The sequence below is a fragment of the Mastigoproctus giganteus genome, chromosome 7 (genome assembly GCF_048544385.1).
Source record: "Mastigoproctus giganteus isolate SK-2022 chromosome 7, ASM4854438v1, whole genome shotgun sequence".
In the NCBI taxonomy this organism is placed as follows: domain Eukaryota; kingdom Metazoa; phylum Arthropoda; class Arachnida; order Uropygi; family Thelyphonidae; genus Mastigoproctus; species Mastigoproctus giganteus.
This window is the reverse complement of record NC_143581.1, coordinates 16,125,047-16,146,319: the sequence shown is the minus strand read 5'-3', so window position 1 is coordinate 16,146,319 and position 21,273 is coordinate 16,125,047. Positions and strand designations below refer to the sequence as shown.

Genomic DNA, 21,273 nt, shown 5'->3' with positions numbered 1-21,273 from the left:
AATAGAAGGCTGTTACTAACTACAACTCCATCAGTTGACTTCAGAGAATCCAACATGTGATCAAGAATTGTAGGAAGATACTGAACCATATCTGCTTTCAGAACATTGGATACTGAGGCAAAAAGACCATACCTATAAGGAATTAGTGGAAAAAGAAAAAATTAATCAGCTCAAATACTGTTGGAACAAATCAAGAATTCTTTTACAGATACATTATATAAAAAATTAGCCCTTAAACACAAAACTGAACTTAATTAACCCCAACCCAAAACAAAAAAAAAAATACTGCATGAAGGTCAACATAGTTTATTAACATACAATATACTTAACAGAAATTATTGCATTTTGTACACTTCACTCTCTCAAATTCAGTATATAGGTCAGTGTAGAATTCTCAAACCAACAAAGGGCAAGAAAGAGTTCAAGACATTTTCATCAACAGTGGCAAAAGGGCCCACAAATTTAAAAATACAGAGCAGAGTAATCTGATAGTTGAATATAAATTTCTCAGTCGACAGAAAATTAGCTCTGATAAGGCTCATACATTTTCTAATTTAAAGCAATAAAATTTTGCTTGAAATTTTAAAGATTAAAATTAAGGAAGGTGTATTTTCTGGACACACTGAATTTTTCCCCTCCCTTTGGTGCATGAGGCAATTTCTAGTGAAGAGCTAATGAATTTTGCATAATTTTTATTCTAGTAATTTTTTATATTTATTTCAATTTTTTTTAGTTTTTTAATAACACTAACTTCAATAATAAAGCATTCTACTAAATATTTAACTTCAATAACCTTATAGATCAAATAAATTGTCAATACCATCATAAACTAACAATAAAAGTCAAAAATATTCTTCAGACAGATCCTCTGCTTTAAATGAAGGAAATAGAAGTCTTGATTAACTTATTTGAAGGCATCTTTTCAACTATTACATGAAATTTGACACAATAAGTTTGTTATAAAGGTCTGGATATAATCAAAACATCCTCCTTATTAACTACACTGTCATCAAAATTTCAATAATGTTTGTGTAATAATAGCAACCTGCACAAACCTGTTAAATTCTAGGAAACTGGATTTGAAAAATCCATTAGTAATAAGTTCATACTAGAGCAATCTCCATATGAGGTGAGGCAATAAAGTTCCTGGACTGGTACAATAAAAAGAACACAGCGAAGGAGCTCAAATTTTGTTTTATTTTTATTCATTCAAAGTAATCTTTGACTAATGCACTGAATGCACTTATTACACCATTCTAAAAATTTCTGAAAAGAGTCAGCGATGGCATCCAAAGTAGATGTTCACTTATTATTATTATTAGCTATATGGTGCAAGGAAGCCTGAGGCTTATGCTGCACCAGCCAAAAAAAAAATTCCTGAGCTACCCTAAGAGAGAGAGAGAGAGAGAGAGAGAGAGAGAGAGAGAGAGAGAGAGAGAAAAGTAGAAAGGAATCACCAAGAAAGAGAAGAATGATGATATCCAGCTCAGGACCCTGGGTGTGCCAGGCCCATACTCACCAGATGTGAGCCCCTGGGGTTGACTTCTGGTGGTTACTTTTCTCTTTCCTTTAAGGGTTAGTTTTCACACCTTGGGAAAGAGGAAGAAGTCTGGTGGTGCTAGATTGGGACAGTAGGGTGCTTTGTTGATCTATACAATGCCATGTCTTATCAGAAATGTTTTCCCAACAAGTGCAGAATGGGTGGAGGCATTGTCAGGCAACAAGAACCAGCTGCCTTTCTCTCTAAATTGCAACTCACCAAGAAAATGTACATCAGTAGTTTTTGAAGCACCTGTATGTAGAATGCAGCACTGGCTCTCTTCCCTTCAGGTACAAATTCCTTGTAGATCACACAGTGTTTATTGAAAATGAAGATCAGCATTGTCTTGATCCTGGAATTCTATAAACAAACTTTTTTGGACATTGATGATTTTGAAGTCCACTACATGCTCTGATACATTGTCTCTGAGTTATACTAAAACACCCAACACTAATCGGCAGTGAAAATATAGTCAAGGAAATTAGAATTGTCTTGACTGGTCTGGATGAAATCTTCGCCCGACGACACCCTTTGTTGTTTCTGCTCGTCCATGAGACTGTGCAGCGCAAATTTTTCATAGACCTTCCTTTTCCTTGAATCTTCATGTAGAATTTGACAAATTGTCTCCTTACACATATCCAATTCATCAGCCATCATTCTGAAGGTCAAACACAATCTCTTGCCACAATTTCCCAAACTTTTGCAACTGTCATCATTTTGAGAGGTTGATGGACACCCACTTCTTGGGTTCATGAATATCCCCATGTCCATCTTTGAACCACTTATACCATTCAAACAACACACTGGTATGACTTAACATTTTATAAACATATTTTAACATTTCATATGTTTCTGTTGCAGATTTTGTCAGTTTAAAGCAAAACTGTGACATGGAAATTAAATAACAAAACTGGTTTTTACATGCAATCTGTCAGCCTACTGGACAATCTCTGTGGACTATTCTGAAGACACTTTTTGTTGCTTCTGCTCATTCATTAGGCTGTGCAGCACAAATTTTGTGCAAACTTTCCTTTTCACTAAATCTTCACGCAGAATTTGACAAATCATCTCCTTACTCGTATCTTACTCAACCATCACTCTGAGGGCAAATGTTCGGACTGTTTTGAAAGAGAGAGGGGGGGAATTATAGAAGCCAATTCAGAAGAACAGTGCCCATGGAAATATCTGTAGAAAAGGCATGCAACAGAAATAGTACATCTATGAGACAGCGAGTGGAAAGACTGTTAGAGAGGAGTCATTAATTAATCTAACTGCCCTCTTCTGAATGGAATCTTGAACCCTGAGAGAGGTTTTGGGGGCACTGCCCCAGATGTTTGTTTGTTATTTGGTTTTTAGGAGCATTAGCAACTAAGGCCATATTGCTCCGGGATATGCGGTGGTCATTCCCTGATCTTTCCGCATCCTCCGTATTTGGTGGTCATGGGCTCGAACCTCGGTCTTATCAAGAAGCGTGTGCTACGCACTGCTGCTCCTGCCCACCTGGCTACGGAGGCGCCAATGCAATGTGCTATCATCGGCAAAACTATGGATAGGATTTCCAGTCAATGGAAGGTCATTAATATACAAGAGGAAAAGAGTGGGGGAAAGAACTGAACCTTGAGGGACACCAGCATTAGTGGAGAAGTTAGAAGACAGAGAGCCATCTACTATCACACTCAGTGAGCGATCAGAGAAAAAACTGGATAACCAATTACAAAAAACAGTTGGAAGACCATAAGATGGAAGCTTGTTTAGAAGACCTTTATGCCAAACATGATCGAAAGCCTTTGAGATGTCAAGAACAACTGCTTGTGTTTTAACGAACTTTTCCATTGAATTTGTCCATAAATGGGTAATATAAGCTAGAATATCACCAGTGGATCGACACTGATGGAATCCATACTCGTGATTATTGAGCAGACGGAAAGTTTCTAGGTAGTTAATTGATTTCTCCATTACTTTAGAAAGAGTAGAAGTAATTGCAATTGGATGGGATGGATTTGTCACCCTTTTTAGGAACTGGTTGGATATGAGCAAATTTCCAAGCAGAAGGAAAAACACCTTTGGAATAGGAAAGTGAAAAAAGGTGGCAAAGAACAGGAGTAAGTTCAGAAGCACAGGTTTTGAGAACAAGTGGAGAAATACCATTAGGACCTGGAGCTTTCTTAGCATCAAGATTCGTCAAAATCCTTCTGACATCCTTTTGATGGACGACCACAGGAGGCACTGAATGGAGCATGGGAGTGGTGGGAGTTGTTTTACCAAGATCATTAATACACGAGTTAGAAGAAAAATGGGATGCTAGCAGGTCAGCTTTATCCTTGGCCAAAGTGTCAACAGAACCCGTTTTGCAACCCGTTTTGCCTTATCATGGTTTGCACATGTACAGTGGAAGTGCATATGTACAAACGTAAGTAACATCCTCATTTATTCTTAATATTCAAGACAGCGTATGTCCAGTTACTGCCATTGCTTCGCACCATTCATATAGTTGTCAGCGTTGTTATTCAGTGGAAAAAAATTCTGTATTCCTATCAATCTAATTCTTTTACAATAGAGCATTAACCCTTTTCTAATTCACTATTTTTATGTTTCTTTGTTTTTAATAATTTGCATGGATTTCTAGAAACATGACAGTTTCGTTTTTTGATGACTTCTCACAAAATAGTGGGCAAACAAATTAAAATATTGTAATACCTTGTGTAATGCGGTTTTGATCAGTGCAGGTTTTGCTACAACGCGATTTATAATGACTCCATACAGCATAAGGCAATGTTTCGGGCACTGGAAAGACAAGGCATATATACCCCATATATTATGATTTTGAAGAAAATATATGAGAGTGCTACCTCCTTTATTAGACTAGACAAAGACAGTAGCAAATTTAAAATCGAGAAAGGAGTTCGACAAGGAGACACAATATCTCCGAAGCTGTTTACTGCTGCCCTTGAGGAAGCTTTCAGAAGATTAGAGTGGTTGCAGAAAGGAGTCAATGTGAACGGAGAGTACCTAAACCATTTACGATTTGCAGATGACATTGTGGTTATAAGCCACGATCCCAAAGAATTAGAGGAAAATCTTAATCAGTTATGCACAGTTAGTAAGGATTTTGGACTAAAGATGAATATGGCTAAAACAAAAGTAATGATGAACAAGTATGCCACGGAAAGGGAAATAATGATTGAAGGAGCAGTAATTGAAAAGGTAGAGTCATATACTTATCTGGGACAAGTTATTAGCTGTAATAATGATAAATGGCTGGAAGTCAAGAGAAGAATAAATTTTGGATGGATAGCATTCAGGAAATATAGTCACATACTGAAGAGCAATATCCCAGTTTGACTGAAACGTAAAATAATGAACCAATGTATACTCCCCACCATGACTTATGGAAGTGAAACTTGGGCACTCACCAAAAGAATGGAAGAGAAGCTGAGAACTACACAGCGAAGAATGGAACGAATTATATTGGGAATCAGACTATTAGATAAGAAGAGAAACACATGGATTAGGCAGCTGTTTGTTTGTTATTTGATTTTTTGGAGCATTAGCAACTAAGGCCATATTGCTCCGGGATATGCGGTGGTCATTCCCTGACCTTTCCGCATCCTCCATATTTGGTGGTGACGGGCTCGAACCCCGGTCTAATCAAGAAGCGTGTGCTACGCACTGCTGCTCCTTCCCACCTGGCTATGGAGGCGCCTTAATTAGGCAGCAAACTCAAGTAAAGGACATTCTTATCAAAACTAAAGAACTAAAATGGTCTTGGGCAGGACACATAGCTCGAAGACATGACAGATGGACTAAGAAAATAACAGAATGGTACCCAAGAGGAGCTAGAAGAAAACCTGGAAGACAAAGGCAGAGATGGATAGATGAAATTCATGAGTTTTTGGGTAGTAAATGGATGGCCAGTGCTCAAAACAGAAGGAACTGGAAAGTTGCTGGAGAGGCCTTCATCCTGCAGTGGATTGAAAATGGCTGATGATGATGATGATTTATAATTTAAAGAATAATTTTAAAAGATTTATAATTTTAAAACAAAAACAAAACGGCCTATGATTTTAAATGATCTTTCGATGTTGCTCAGGAAGGTTGAAGATGTTTCTGATTTTCTTATGAATGCTGATCAAATGAAGCTCTACAGTTCGACATGCTATAGAAAATGCATAGTGAGAAACAAAAGAAAAAAAAGTGTACAAACTTCATTTTTAAACTTTTTTTCAAAACAATAAAAAATTGTGGTGAAGATAAAGAAAGCCCATACGAGAAGCATGCAAAAGTTCAATAAATTTACCGGTAAAAGTACTTTGTGTAACAGCATTTGTATTGTTGCTCACTCGGTAAACATACAGTGGGTGTTATCGGTCAGGAGTAGAAATTTAATCCCGTGGGAGCCTGAACCCCCTCCCAAAGTGGAGGGGGTAACCTGACCTTTTTTCTTTAGTATCACTGGTGGACTAGTGGATAAATTGTTAATTAAGAAAAAAAAGGCAAAGGTAAAGGAAGCCCACATGAGAAGCACTCCAAACTTTGAAAAAGTTTACCGGTGAAACTATGTTACAAACATTTTTTATGATGCCAGAACTTCTGACATGACTCTGTTCATGATTCAATTAGTTAATTCAATTAGTGATTCTAAAGAAAAAAGGTCAGGTTACCCTCCCTCCACTTCGGGAGAGTTTCAAGCTTCCATGGGATTCAACTTCTACTCCTTCCACCTTTTTATGTACATATTATCCTTTGCATCAAAAAACAATGCTGAATAGCTGCATTCTTGTTTCTTTAGTTATTGTTATTAGTGTCCCAAAGCAATCACAATAAGTGGCATCCGCCATACTTTTATTTCTGTTGAAATGGAATTAAATGAGAAAATTAAAACTAAGGATGTACCTGAAGGGTTATCTGAGCCAGATGATCCTGCAGTATATCCTTAGTTCCATTAATTTTTTCTGCCACAGAGGTTAAACTTACAGATCTTTAATTACCCATTTTACACTGAGTGGATAGAAATTATGGTATACCTAACTAGTAATGGGTAGGCCCACCTTTCGCCTGGATAAGGGCAGTCACACGGAGAGGCACTGAATCCACTAGTTCACAAAAGCGTTCCACGGGTATCACTGGTGGACTAGTGATACCCGTGGATCCATGCTTGCTGCACCACTGTCCATAATTCTGTAGCATTCCTGGGTGGAGGATCCAAAGCTTGAACGGACCTTTCCACAACATCTCAAAGATGCTCCACGGGATTCATGTCCGGTGAACGGGGAGGCCATTCCATGGTGGTAAAATCTGAAGAATGCCCTTCGAACCACGTTTTAGTCACTACAGCTCTGTGAGTAGGTGCATTGTCCTGCTGGAAGAGATCATTGCCCTGTGGATGCATGATGACCATGAAGGGATGCAGATGATCTGCAGGGATGGACACGTACCCCAGACGGTTCAGAGATGCATCTAGATATACCAGAGGTCCCAACACGTGCCAGTTGAACACGCCCAAGACCATTACCGACCATCCACCTGCCTGAACAGTTCCTTGTTGACATGATGGGCATATAGCTTCATGCGGTTTTTGCCAGATATGCACCCTCCCGTCCACTCGAAATAACTGGAAATAAGACTCGTTACCAGGAGACCCATCTCCAATCATCCAAGGTCCAGTGGCAATGTTCTTTCACCCAGCTGAGGCATACAGTCCTGTGTCGTGGTGTTAGCCATGGGACTCTGGTGGATCAGCGGCTCCCGTAACCTATTGTGGCTAATGACCACCTGATGGTTTTGGTGGAGAAGTTTCTGGCATCTCCCTTGTTGAAATCTGTGGTGATTTGTGCCACTATCGCACTCCAGCTGGCTGGCTAGTACAATGCAAGACAGACATCTATGGCCACGTTCATCCACCATCTTTCTCCGCCCACAGTACTGTCCACAATGAGATGCTATTCCGGAAATGGTGTATTCCCAATACACTCTTGATACTGTTGAACAGGGAAAGTACAATTTCTGTACCACCTCCAACAATAGAGTGACCCAATGCTTCAGGCACCCACTATTATTCCTCTTTCAAAGTCAGTTAACTCAACGTTTATCCATACTGACATCAAATTACACTCATGTGAATGCTGTGATGCGGTGTACCTATATACCTGCTAATTAATGCATTTGTCCACTAGTGAGAGGAGTGACAGTGTAGCGTTATCCAGGAATCCCATGAATTCTGTCCTCTCAGTGTATGTACTACTGAAACCATCTTAGTAAAGTGGAGGGACATTTGCAGATCTCCAATCTGCTGGGACATTATCTGAGTTCAGATGATACATGTTTATAATAGTTAGGAGCTTTCACAATCTGTCCTGCTGCTTATTTTAACATCACTAAATAAATTCCATCAGTCCATACTTGTCTTTTTTACATTTAAGGTAAAAAAATTTCTTATCCAATCCATTTTTAGTAATAATACAATAATTTAGCTCCCAATATCTGTTATTACGAGTCATTAATAATACTGTTGTGCATAAAAGAATACTTGTGTAAATATTGATGGATAACATATTTACTTAGTTCATTAGTATAAACAAAGCTATCTTACTTCAGTGGACCAATATGGTTCAGTACCTTTCACATAGGCAAAAAAATTCTTTATTACTTTGCTTTGTCCCTTTTGCAATGCTTTTTTATGACTTTCTGTCATAAAGTGCAAGACAGTTTTTTTAAAGAAATCCCAGACTTTCAGGTTGTTCAGAAGTGTGCCCACTACTGTACCTTGTAGAGTCACCCTCCAATGCTGGTAATGAAAGCAAGCTGCTGCTTTCAATTTGACTTTTTTTTTTTTTTTTTTTTTTTAATTAGAAAAGGTCAACAAAATGGAAATATTGTTGTCCTTTGAAATGATTCCAGCTTGGAATCATTTTGATTACTGGAATATGCAGCAATCAAAAATGACATTTTTCAGAGCCATCACTACCTCTTCTTTCCTTCTGTGCAATTTTACTAACATTACCTGCTGTTTTTTTTTTTCTGCTATTTCATTATTGGCAAGCATATTACCAAACAACATATCTACATAATTAGCACAACTCAGAGATTACTTTCTGTGATGAATGATGTGAATAAACATTGGACACATGACAGTATCTGTAACTGATATGCTACATCTACTTTTGCATTTCTTACTATGCAGTGCACATTGTTTTTATGCTTATTTGTTTGAAACTGTCTGTTTACATCCCATTTCCCACCATTTGGAATTGAAAAAACATGTATATATAGCACAGGAAGCAAATGTATTACCTTTCCCAGATTTACAATACAGGTAACCCTCATAACACGGTAGTTTGGTTCCTATAAAGTCTTATGTGGTGTGAAATCGTGTTATATAGGACTAAGGAACCAATACAAAAAGGGAGTTATGTTCCAAAATCTAACAAAAATACACCATTTTTTATAACTATCGGAAACTTAATTTTTATTAAAAATAGTAATAAATGAACAAACGTCTTACAAACTGTGATAGATATATGTCAGATAATGTACATTCATTTCATTTAATTTTCTTCCTCTTCACTGCTGCTAAGCACAATAAAACGAGAACATTTTCTCTGATGCAGAATATCTTCACCCTCTAAACGTTCTTCTGCAGCATCTATATTTCATGTATCTTCTGCTCTCTTTAAAAAATGCTTAGCTCCATAGCAAGAAATTTGCAAAGATCTATCAAGCAAAAGCAAACAAACCTAGATTACCGATTTTCAGTAATCGGGTTTGTTTGCTTTTGCTTGATAGATCTTTGCAGATTTCATGGTATGGAGCTAAGCATTTTTGAAGCTCCCTTTTGATCGTTGCTCCTTTCAAAAAATAACATTCTAATTCTTCGGCTAAGCCTTTTCATATGCTATTCAGTGTGAAATTTGGAACTTCAGAATTTTCATCTGTGCTATCACTTCTGAATTTATTTGGTTTATTTCTGATGTCATTTCCACCAAATCTGCATCACCAGCCTCTTTTTCTACCAGTAATTTGTGAACGTCTTCAGTAGTCATATCATCAAAACCTTCCCCTTCTACTGACTTATCAAGTTCTACTATCACACCGATTCCATTTTCTACAGGTTTGACCATATTTCCTGAATGAATTGACTCTGGCCGTACGTTTTTCCAACACCCACTTAATGTTGACGGTGATACAGCTATGATTCCAATAGAGTCCATCAACTGAAAAATGTTTCCATGTCTCCATCACTTCAATAGATTCGGAATCGACTTTTTCCAAAATCCATTGTAACGATTTTTTGATGTAACGAGTTTTAAAGGTAGATATAATGCCTTGATTTAATGGCTGAATTAAAGGAGTTGTATTAGATGGTAGGAACATTAACTTCAATGTCTGGATGACTTAAATCTTTTGGATGGCCTGACACATTATCCAATAGTAATAAAACTTTGAAACCTAGATTTTTCCTCTTTAAATAGTTTTCCACAGCAGGCACAAAACAATTTAGTTTCCATTCTTTAAATACATTGGCAGTTACCTAAATTATGCCTAAGTTCCTTAGGCATAATTCAGGGCTGGAATTTAATTCACAACAAAGAAATTATTCCAATATGGTTCTTAAGAACAAAGTTTAGTAATATATACCTGAAAAAATTTATAACAATCAAATAAAAACCAAAATATCCTTACAAAAAAAAAAACCTTAAATGTCACAATTTACATAAGAATGGAAATGAGCAGGTTTTTTCCATGCAAAAGCTCAAAAATAATGTGTATGTGAGGTTTGCCACAATTCTCTAATGTGTTATACGAGGATTGCCGCAATTTATCAATCAGGTCAGAGTGAAACCATGTTGCAAAAGTACCATATATACATCTTCTGAAAGTACGTTGTATTTCTTTGTATTTTGCATTCTTTGCATCAAGAGTACTGTTAATTGCCTTGACAGACAGAGAGAGAGAGAGAGAGAGAAAAACATTGCAGTCACACATAACAAAGAGCAACACTGTTTCCCAAGTTCCCAAGTTAATGAAAATAAGCAGAAATTCAGAAAATCCCTTAAAAAAATTGACTTCTATGGTGAAGTCAATTTTTTACTAATTTTTACTAATTTACTAATTTTTACTAATTTTACCATAGTTTTACTAATTTTTTGCATGAAAGACAGAGACAAACTATGTTACAATGGTGAGCTGGAGAAGGACTCAAAACAAGTTAAAAAAAGATAGATTCTTCATCATAAATACAAGACATGGCAAGTATGACAATTCATTAAAAACAAATGTTATTTTTATGAAAAATTTATTTATTCTATAGCCATAGGAATTTGAATTTTTTTTTTTTTTTTTTTTTAAAATCATACAAATTTTAAATTTCTTGATCTTACATTTCAGGAAACTTACGTGCATCTGTGCAAGTCTGGATCGTCAATTTGATCCACCAGTTCCAATCCTAGCTTCATACAATCATGAGCCATAGGAAGAAAATTGTGTTCTCCAATTGTTCTGGCTAACACACCCAGAGTATCTAAGAACCAAAATTCAAATTAAAACTAAAAATTTTATTAAGCTAAAGCTGAAATTTATCTTCCTGGTAGTAAAGTTAAGAGTTTTCATGCTCTTCATAATCAATTTCCTTGATTATTTTGCACAAAATGTACTTTGTACAAGATGAATCGAAGTTTTTTTTTTTTTTTTTTTTAAATCGTATCAAGAAATTAAATTTTGAATAGGAAAAACTACAAAAGGAAAAAATTATTTATCAAACTTTGTTTTCACTTTACACAAAGTGTGTTCAAAAGGTTTGGGAAATTATCACGCTTACTGGTTATTCAGATGGATCTCTTCAAAGTACAGTCAGTCCTCGTATAACACGTGTTTACACTACACAAATTTGATCATACATGATTTATAAATAGGGGAATGATATTGTGTATAATACGAACCGAATTCGCTTATGCATGATTCACCTTCCTGTTTACAAGAAATGGCAGTCCAATGCAAAATCACCCCAACTGAACGCAACACGATAGGAATGAAGAGAAGATTCTGAAAATGTATTTATGTTTTTTATATCGGTGAAGGGGAAACACATTTCACCATAATAACATAAAAACCCACAATTCCAGCTATCGGTATTATCACAAATGCAATTAGATCGAGTTTACTACCCGTTTATAACAGATTCCACTAGCAGGAATGCAACTGGACATTGTTTTTATTGTTTTATGGTAGTAACCTCCAGAAATGTGCTTTAGTAAAATGTGAGCTAGTGAGGTGTCAATAGTGTCTCTGCCTTTACGATGTTGTTTATTCAGTTGCTACACGCATGCAGCTTTGTTTTTGTGTATCAAGCGTGCCTCCTCATTTTGTAATTTATTCCCTAAAAATGAGTAAAATACTTAAAAGGTATGAAAAGGAAACGTCCTAGTGAAGACACTACAGATTCAGAGAGAAAAAGAAACGCAATATCGATAGACAGAGGTGGAGTGGGTCAAAAATTCTTATCTGGGAGGCACATTATAGTTTTAGTTGCTAATGCACCAATAAAACCCAAAAACCAAAAAAAACCCATCTTATCTGGGACAATTTTTAGAGGCCTCATACTAGCATTTATGGCCAAAATCACACTGGACTCTGGCCCACCAGGGTTTCCCCAGTAAGGCTTATGGCCAGTCAGCCTCTGCCAATAGAGAAAAAATATGAAATTGTGAAACATTTTGAGCGAATGAAAAACCATGTGATATTGCTCGTGCTACAGGTCTAAATGAGGCAACACCGAGAATTAGAAAGAATGCAGAGAAAATAAAAATAACTTTCATAAGAGGAACAACTCAAAGTGTAATAGAATCCATTAGATCAAGACACAAAGAATTGGAAGAGATGGAACGTCTGTCATCTGTTTGGATAGAAGATCAAACAAAGAACAAGTTTGCTTACGACAGAAGCAAAAGCATTATCAATATTTTATTACGTAATACAATATGTAAGTATTTTATTACGATTATTTATTGTGTTTGGTAATGTTTTGGTTACAAATGTGTGTTCAATCTTGGGTGGTCAGCACCTAATCCTATTTTTCCCATAGGGCCTGTTATTTATATTTCACGAGGGTTTCTAGGAACACAACTATTGTGCTATACGAGGACTGACTGTAGTCACCTAGACACTGTACACACTGATTCCAATGTTTCTGAAATTTCTGCAAGCATTCTTGATAATGCTTCTTTTGGAATAACTAATTATTTCTGTGCCATGTTGTTTTGAATAATTTCCTCAGTCACTGCAAATCTGTGACCTTTCAAGGGGGCTTTAAGTTTGAGGAAAAAAAAAAAAAATATATATATATATATATATACATACATACATACATACACACACACACACACACACACACACACACACACACACAATTTATTTATACATTATTTTTAAATTGTGGTACTACTTGGGAGTGTCAGATTTGTAGTGACCCCAATCAACCCACTAGTTATATTTAAAACTAGCCCTGGTATGGATAGCCTTACATATAAAAGCAACTAAATTTTAAAGAAAGCTGGAGAAATTGGCAAATGTTAGTGAAAATTAATGAAAATAAATGAAAATTAACATTCTTCCTCATGGTCATACCGGCGCCTCCGTGTTTAGCACACACTTCTTGATTAGACCAGAGTTTGAGCCCGTGACCACCAAATATGGAGGATGCGGAAAGGTCAGGGAATGACCACCGCATATCCCCGGAGCGATATGGCCTTAGTTGCTAATGCTTCTAAAAACCAAATAACAACAACATGGTCATACCTCTGCTACTCCTCAGGGGCTTTGAGCAGACATATAGCTATACTGGAGGAATGTATTATATATACCCATTTCTGTAATCTCTATACCAGTTTTGCAGGTTAATTACTTGGTGGATAATTTGGAATTATAAGAGTAATCTCATTGAATATATGTACTTAATTTTATAGAAGTACTAAATTTTAAGTAAACAGGGTGGTTTTCGTATATTACAGCAAACTGTGATAGGAGATTCAAAGCCCTACGGGTATGTAACATATTGAAATATCATAGTATCTCACCTCCATGTCCTGTGGTGGTCAGTCTGAAAATGTTAAATTTCCTGCCAAAGTTTAGTTTTATGTGTGTGTGGTACAGTTTATTATGCAGACGTACCAGGTTTTATCCGTGGCGTGGCAGTTAACTTTGCCGTAGGCAAAGTCTCATGCTTTGCATTCCTGAGCATGGGCTGGTGTTGATTGTAATTTAAAGCTTGGTGTATTATTGTGGGAAGCAGATACAATATGATATCTAACCAGGCTAAAAATGATAGAAATAAATGGTAATAATTGACATGGAGGTTATTAAAATAAAATGGGAAAATATAGGATGACAGTTATTAAATTAACATTAAATGTGCTATCTGTAGGGTGTGGACTGGCAACACTTTTCTAAGGCATGACAGCCCTTTATGTGCCCATGGGGATAACTATTTACAAATATATACAGCCTCTTTCATTGTGAATATTAACCCTGTGTTTCCGTGCTTGTAATTAAATCTCGTTTTAGTGGAAATGCATTATATCTGTATGGTGATGATGACCAGTGTATTTACATTCCTGGTGTTAATAACTCTGCTAGTGGGGAATTTTGATTTTGGACATCCAGGTACCATGCAGATAAGTGTCGAGCCAAACCTATGTGCAGTTAACCTGGGGTTCAAAAGGCGGCCAAATTATAGATCTAATTAGAGCTTTTATGCTCCGTGGAAAAAACTTTTTCTATGATACTATTAGGACTAATATTAGTTGGTTGAGCGCCTCTGTAGCCAGGTGGGAAGGAGCAGCAGAGCGTAGCACACGCTTCTTGATTAGACCGGGGTTCGAGCCCATCACCACCAAATACGGAGGATGCAGAAAATGACCACCGCATATTCCCGGAGCAATATGACCTTAGTTGCTAATGCTCCTAAAAACTAAATAACATTAGTTAGTTGTTATATGAGTTTAGCTTGTGCGGCTGTGTTTATATGGTGTCTGATGTAATTGTCAGGTATTTTGTTTTTGATAAGGTATTTTTCAATTTTGTTAAAGCTGCTATAATGCTTCCTGGGGTATTGCATGTGTGTATAATTCTGTTTGTTTGGTTTCTGACAACGTTTCCATGTATATTTTTGGCTAATTTAGTTTAATTGCTGGGAAGCCGAACAGGTCTCTTTTATCGTAGTGTTTGGTGTATACAAAGTCATTTGTTATTGTGATTTAACTATCTAGGTAGGTGGCTTGCAGGTTGTTTTCTGTGTTGGTTCTTTCTATAGTCAAATCTTCGGGATAGATTTTTTAGCCATGTTGTCAAAGTCTGTATGGTTGATGACTAGTAACATCGTCTATGTACCTGTAGTATGTGATGTCTTCTTTAAGCTTATTTTCATAAAAGTGCAAATAGAGGTTGGCTATGGAGGTTGTCTATTTGCACTTTTATGAAAATAAGCTTAAAGAAGACATCACATACCACAGGTACATAGACGATGTACTAGTCATCAACCATACAGACTTCGAAAACATGGCTAAAAAATCTATCCCGAAGATTTGATTATAGAAAGAACCAACACAGAAAACAACCTGCAAGCCACCTACCTAGATAGTTAAATCACAATAACAAATGACTTTTTATACACCAAACACTACGATAAAAGAGACCTGTTCGGCTTCCCAGCAATTAAACTAAATTAGCCAAAAATATACATGGAAACATTATCAGAAACCAAACAAACAGAATTATACACATATGCAATACCCCAGAAAGCATTATAGCAGCTTTAACAAAATTGAAAAATACCCTTATCAAAAACAAAATACCTGACAATTACATCAGACACCATATAAACACAGCCGCACAAGCTAAACTCATACAACAACCAACTAATTAGTCTTAATAGTATCATAGAAACTTTTTTTCCACGGGACATAAAAGCTCTAATTAGATCTATAAACTTGGCCCCCTTTTGAACCCCAGGTTAACTGCGCATAGGTGTGGCTCGACACCTATCCGCATGGTACCTGGATGTCCAAAATCAAAATTCCCCACTAGCAGAGTTATTAACACCAGGAATGTAAATACACTGGTCATCATCACCATACAGATATAATGCATTTCCACTAAAACGAGATTTAATTACAAGCACGGAAACACAGGGTTAATATTCACAGTGAAAGAGGCTGTATATATTTGTAAATAGTTATCCCCATGGGCACATAAAGGGCTTTCATGCCTTAGAAAAGCGTTGCCAGTCCACACCCTACGGATAGCACATTTAATTTTAATAACTATCATCCTATATTTTCCCATTTTATTTTAATAACCTCCATGTCAATTATTACCATTTATTTCTATCATTTTTAGCCTGGTTAGATATCATATTGTATCTGCTTCCCACAATAATACACCAAGCTTTAAATTACAATCAACACCAGCCCACGCTCAGGAATGCAAAGCATGAGACTTTGCCTATGGCAAGGTTAATAATCACGCCACGGATAAAACCTGGTACGTGTGCACAATAAACTGTACCACACACACATAAAACTAAACTTTGGCAGGAAATTTAACATTTTCAGACTGACCACCACAGGACATGGAGGTGAGATACTATGATATTTCAATATGCTACATACCCATAGGGCTTTGAATCTCCTATCACAGTTTGCTGTAATATACGAAAACCACCCTGTTTACTTAAAATTTAGTACTTATATAAAATTAAGTACATATATTCAATAAGATTACTCTTATAATTCCAAATTATCCACCAAGTAATTAACCTGCAAAACTGGTATAGAGATTACAGAAATGGGTATATATAATACATTCCTCCAGTATGACTATATGTTTGCTCAAAGTCCCTGAGGAGTAGTAGAGGTGTGACCATGAGGAAGAATGTTAATTTTCATTTATTTTCACTAACATTTGCCAATTTCTTCAGCTTTCTTTAAAATTTAGTTGCTTTTATTTGTATCTTATATTTTTATATGTAAGGCTATCCATACCAGGGCTAGTTTTAAATATAACTAGTGGGTTGGTTGGGTTCACTACAAACCTGACACTCCCAAGTAGTACCACAATTGAAAAATAATAATGTATAAATAAATTAAGTACATATACAACCTATGCACGTGTAATGTCTAATTGTCCACAGACAATAGCATTAACACTGGAGCCAATATTTATTTAAACCTAAACGTCATTTTACATAATTCCCACACACACGCACAAGCACACACACAAATACATCAGAGTTAAATCCAGCGAGTATGTCATATGGGGAAAGCACAGTGATGTAAGCATTTACAAGAAACTGAATGGAAAGCAGAGAGTGTGCAGGAAAGTTGTCATGAGGCAAGAGACAAATACCCAAAGCCCACTTCTCCAACCATTTTCTCTGAACAGCATTGCACAATTTCCACAGAACTATTTTGTAGTATTCCTGGTTCAACTGTTTGACCATGTGGTGGGACAAATTCATAATGAACAATGCCCTATGAGTAAAAAAAATAATAACAAGTGTGATCTTTATATTTGATCAAGATTACCTTGCATTTTTGGGCACTGAAGAAGGTGGAGTCTTCCATTAAGAGGACTCTGACTTTATTTCAGTCAGAGCCATATACCCACACTCATCCCCAATAATGATGGAAAACAAGTGTTGGTCAGAAGCACTATGTTGACAAAGATCCTAACATGCAAGAACTTTGCTCTCTCTTTCTGATCAGCAAGGATTCAAGGCAGAAACATTCCCTTCCCAAAAGGAATACCAATTTCACTAGACACTTCATGGATAGTTAAACAATGATCACTACTGATGAAGTGATTATTGGATTTTAAAGTTGAAGGATGTCCAGTACAAGGATCATCTTCTATGTACTTCAATGTTCAACATACAACCTTAAATTTTGCAAACCACTGAAAAGTCATCAAATAATACAGGACATATTCTCCGAAAGCTGTTCTTTACATTTTGTGGATTCCTGCTGCACTTTTCCTAATTTTGAAAAAAATTAAAAAAAATTACTCATGTTAAAATCCATGTGCAGTAATCCAGATTGACTGCAGATAAATGGGCGATTCATACATTGCTACATCTAGATGAGTCACTAAACATGTTGTGGCAAGTTGCAATTCACTACAATGCCACAGTTTCAAAATACAAAGTCAGTCCCCAAACTTTCTGATTACACCCCTATGAGTGATAGACCAAGATGTAAATATTTTAAATCACAAAAAAAGGTTCATACTATAGTAACCAACTATTTTTTCTAAGCATTAAAATTGTTTTGCCATTTCTAATCTAAATAAATCAAATGCATACAAAACCTAAAACAAGAGTAATACTTTTAATCACATTTTCATCTGTACTTCACCATCAAAGTTGTCCTAGCATGTTCCCTGCAAAGCATACAGTATTGCATATCTCAATTTATGAGGTTCTTGCTAAATCTAAATGGAACTGCATTTAATAATATACGAGAATGAGTGTACCTATAAGTAGAGCTGCATAGCCTTTGCGTCATCTCATTCTTAATGTTTGGAAGCAGACAATGTCAAAGTCTGAGCAGTATTATTGGTGCCTATAAAATAAGAGATTGCCAAAGGTGGCATACATTGGTGCAGACTGTGTCAAGAAGTTCATAAAGGATAGCAATCAACTGGACAAACTCTGTGACAAACAAAAGGCACGCTACAAGGTACTTTATAACAGGCCAGAAACTTTCCTTTAATGGAAATAAAAACTGAATGGCAATGCTGCTAAAATCATAGACATCTTCAATGTTAGACAGAATGGATCCATATCAACAAGCACTCCACACAAGGAGCTAAGAGCAATTATATCCACATAGCTGTACTACTTGATGCAATAATAGAAGGGTATAACTGAATTATATAGGTCCACTAAATAGAATAAAAGAAACGCTTCACTTGGAGATCTAAATAACAGACCTTTAAGATCCTCAAGGATGGCTTGATTTTTTTATGGCACACTGACAGCTTAGGTAATAAAGCTCCAAATCAACAAGATCCTCCAACTGTGGTAAGTTAACTAGAAAATATCAAAAAAATGACATGTACACACCATGTAGGCAGCATACAAATCAATATCATATCATGTGAATATCACAAACCATAAGAGCCCTTTGTGAGGTCATAAGTAAGATGTGTACAATATTCTTGTAGTCATTAGCATATTTTTTATACCATCTTTTATTGGATTATATATAATAATTCTACAGTAGGTCTTTCTACTGAGTTGGTCATTCTATCCAAATTTAGATCTGTTTTAATGACTTTCATGCCAGCAAAGGAGATCTCATTGCATTGGCTCCTTTTGAGTTTTTCAGTTCTGAGTTTTCTTCTGTACTTCTGTCAGACTTATCACTTTTATGTATGTATATTTATTATTTCAGTTTGCATTCCTTAAACATTCAGTTCTATAACCTTCACTCGTGATATTGTTTTATCAGTTTTATTCTTTATGTTTATCTGTATAATTTCAATTTTATTAAGTCTAACACACAATGGTTTTTCTGGTCTATTCCAGTCTCATATTTTATGCTGGAATGTGATCCTCCCACAGTCTATCAAACTTTGCTACTTCCTATACTTTTTGCCTTCTTGTTTGGAGACCTCATTATTTTATATTTTTTATCATATTAAAAAATCCTCACTGTTAGTTCCTTCTCTCAAAATTACAATATCACACAGTTAATTTACATTTTAGTTGTAATAAACAATCTTTTGTATTTGAGGTTTAAAATAAATAAAATTATCAATTTGTGAATAAAAATATAATATTAATTAAAAAGTTAAGGAAAAAACTAAAAAAAAAAAAAGCAGTAATCTTTGTAGTGTTCTACTAGGACAACATGGGGGGGGGGGGGGATATACTGAACATTTACTTCAAAGTGAATGTTCAAACTAGACTTTTGTCACATTTTGTGCAAACGTTTGCTCACTTTCACTCAAAAACATCAAAAGGATTTTATGCTATCTATTCTCTGAACTACAAAATATCAAAATTCCAATTAATCTTTTTTTTAAGGGAGATTAATATTTAAAAAGAATATTAAAAATATGTATTTGTACATAACTGCTCCCAATTTATTCATTCAATAATCTCTCTTTCTCTCTCTCTCTCTCTCTCTCTCTCTCTCTCTCTCTCTCTCTCTCTCTCTCTCTCTCTCTCTCTCTCTCTCACACACACACACAGGTAATGTAATGATCTGAAGTAATAATTAATAGTAAAAGTGACTTACCAACTGCTTGTATCTGAAGAGGCATGTTTTGCTCTGGCTGTTGTTTATTCAAATATACCTTTAAGTGTTCTATTATATGAGGGAAATATGGCAACAATCCCTCTTTTGCAGAATTTCCTAGGTAAATTTTATGAAACTTTAGAATTTTATATAGCAAATATGAAATTCATTTAGATTTCTAATTTAAAATTAACCCTTCTTATATTTTATACAAATGGTATTTGAAAGGTTTCTGACAAACCACAGAAAGAATGAAGCAATCTGGAAATGAATCAACTTTCATTTAACATAGCCACGTCAAAGAGCTACACACTTGATGCAACATTCCCAGGCACAACATAGCCGAAGAAGCTTTTGCACCATAAAACAACAAACAACAACAAAAAGCAACATTCCTTCATTTCTTCGGGACTCAGTCTTGGTCTTCTATCCTCTTTGTTCACATAAAATAATATAATTATTTGTATTGAAAGTGTTGCCCTTTCAAATGTATTTTCAGTACAGGAAACAGACAGCAATACAAAGGCAGCCATATCTGAAAAATAGGATCAGTGAATGTGACAATTCATAACCTAAATCTCTCGTTGTTACTGTTATTGGTTTCATGGGAGGTCAGCATCTTAAGGCCATACTACTGTGCCAGTACATTGTCTGTTCTCTGTTCATGGACCAAAATACATGTTATGTGGACTGAAAAACTTGGAATAACATGTAGGGAAGTCAAATTCCTCTGCCTGAGAGCAGATAACTGCAGTCCTGATTGAATAAATATGATCTTTATTGTAAGGTGTAAAAGTACATGCAGGTAACCAGACTTTCCAATACTCTTCACGGTACTAGCCAGGGGTTAGTGGCCATTAAAAATTCCTCCTTTTTTTCATTGACTGCCTCTGCAGTCACCCAAGCCTTATGACTGTGAATACTGCTCTGGAGGAAGAGGAACTCTCTGGGGAGTTTCTCCATGGCATTTACCTTTTAAGTGCTTATGATCCAGTAGCAAAAAGAGAATATTTATCCATAATGGATTTAACCTTATGAGAGTAATCAATGAGTAACACCCTTACTTTGTCCCAAAAAGCTCATGCCATCACCTTGTTAGCTTATGGCACTCTTCAAAGTTTCTTGTGCCAAGGAATGATGCTGAACATGATACTGATCTGTTGATACTGGCTGTTGTTTATTCTCTGAACCATACTAACAAATCCAAGTTTCATCTACAGTCAACAACTGGCTGACAAACCAATTTGAATCATTGTCCTTGTTTAAATTTCACACAAACTGTCTTCGGAAAATTCACTCTCTCCCTCTTATGGTCCACATTCAAATCTTTTGGTACCCATTTTGCTGAAATATTTTTCACACTCAGTTCTTCATAGATAACATGGACTTGCTCACAGGAGTAGTTCAGTGTCTTTGCTATGCATTGTAACCCAATCCAAT

The 21,273-nt window shown here is 36.0% G+C and overlaps 1 protein-coding gene across 2 annotated transcripts in view; it reads right to left on the bottom strand.

The window, feature by feature from the left end:
• Nucleotides 1–21,273, bottom strand: part of LOC150082577 (importin-4-like) — a 186,556-nt gene that overhangs the window by 48,133 nt on the left and 117,150 nt on the right. For both annotated transcript variants that reach the window (XR_016547194.1, XM_090377536.1), the window contains exons 17-19: nucleotides 19,834–19,950; nucleotides 10,934–11,057; nucleotides 21–132 (exon numbers count right to left, since the gene is read on the bottom strand). Coding sequence is in view for 1 of the 2 variants with exons in the window: in XM_090377536.1 (XP_090233662.1) it covers nucleotides 21–132; nucleotides 10,934–11,057; nucleotides 19,834–19,950 (353 nt within the window). In the remaining variant the exon portion in view is untranslated. The remainder of the gene's footprint in view (nucleotides 1–20; nucleotides 133–10,933; nucleotides 11,058–19,833; nucleotides 19,951–21,273) is intronic.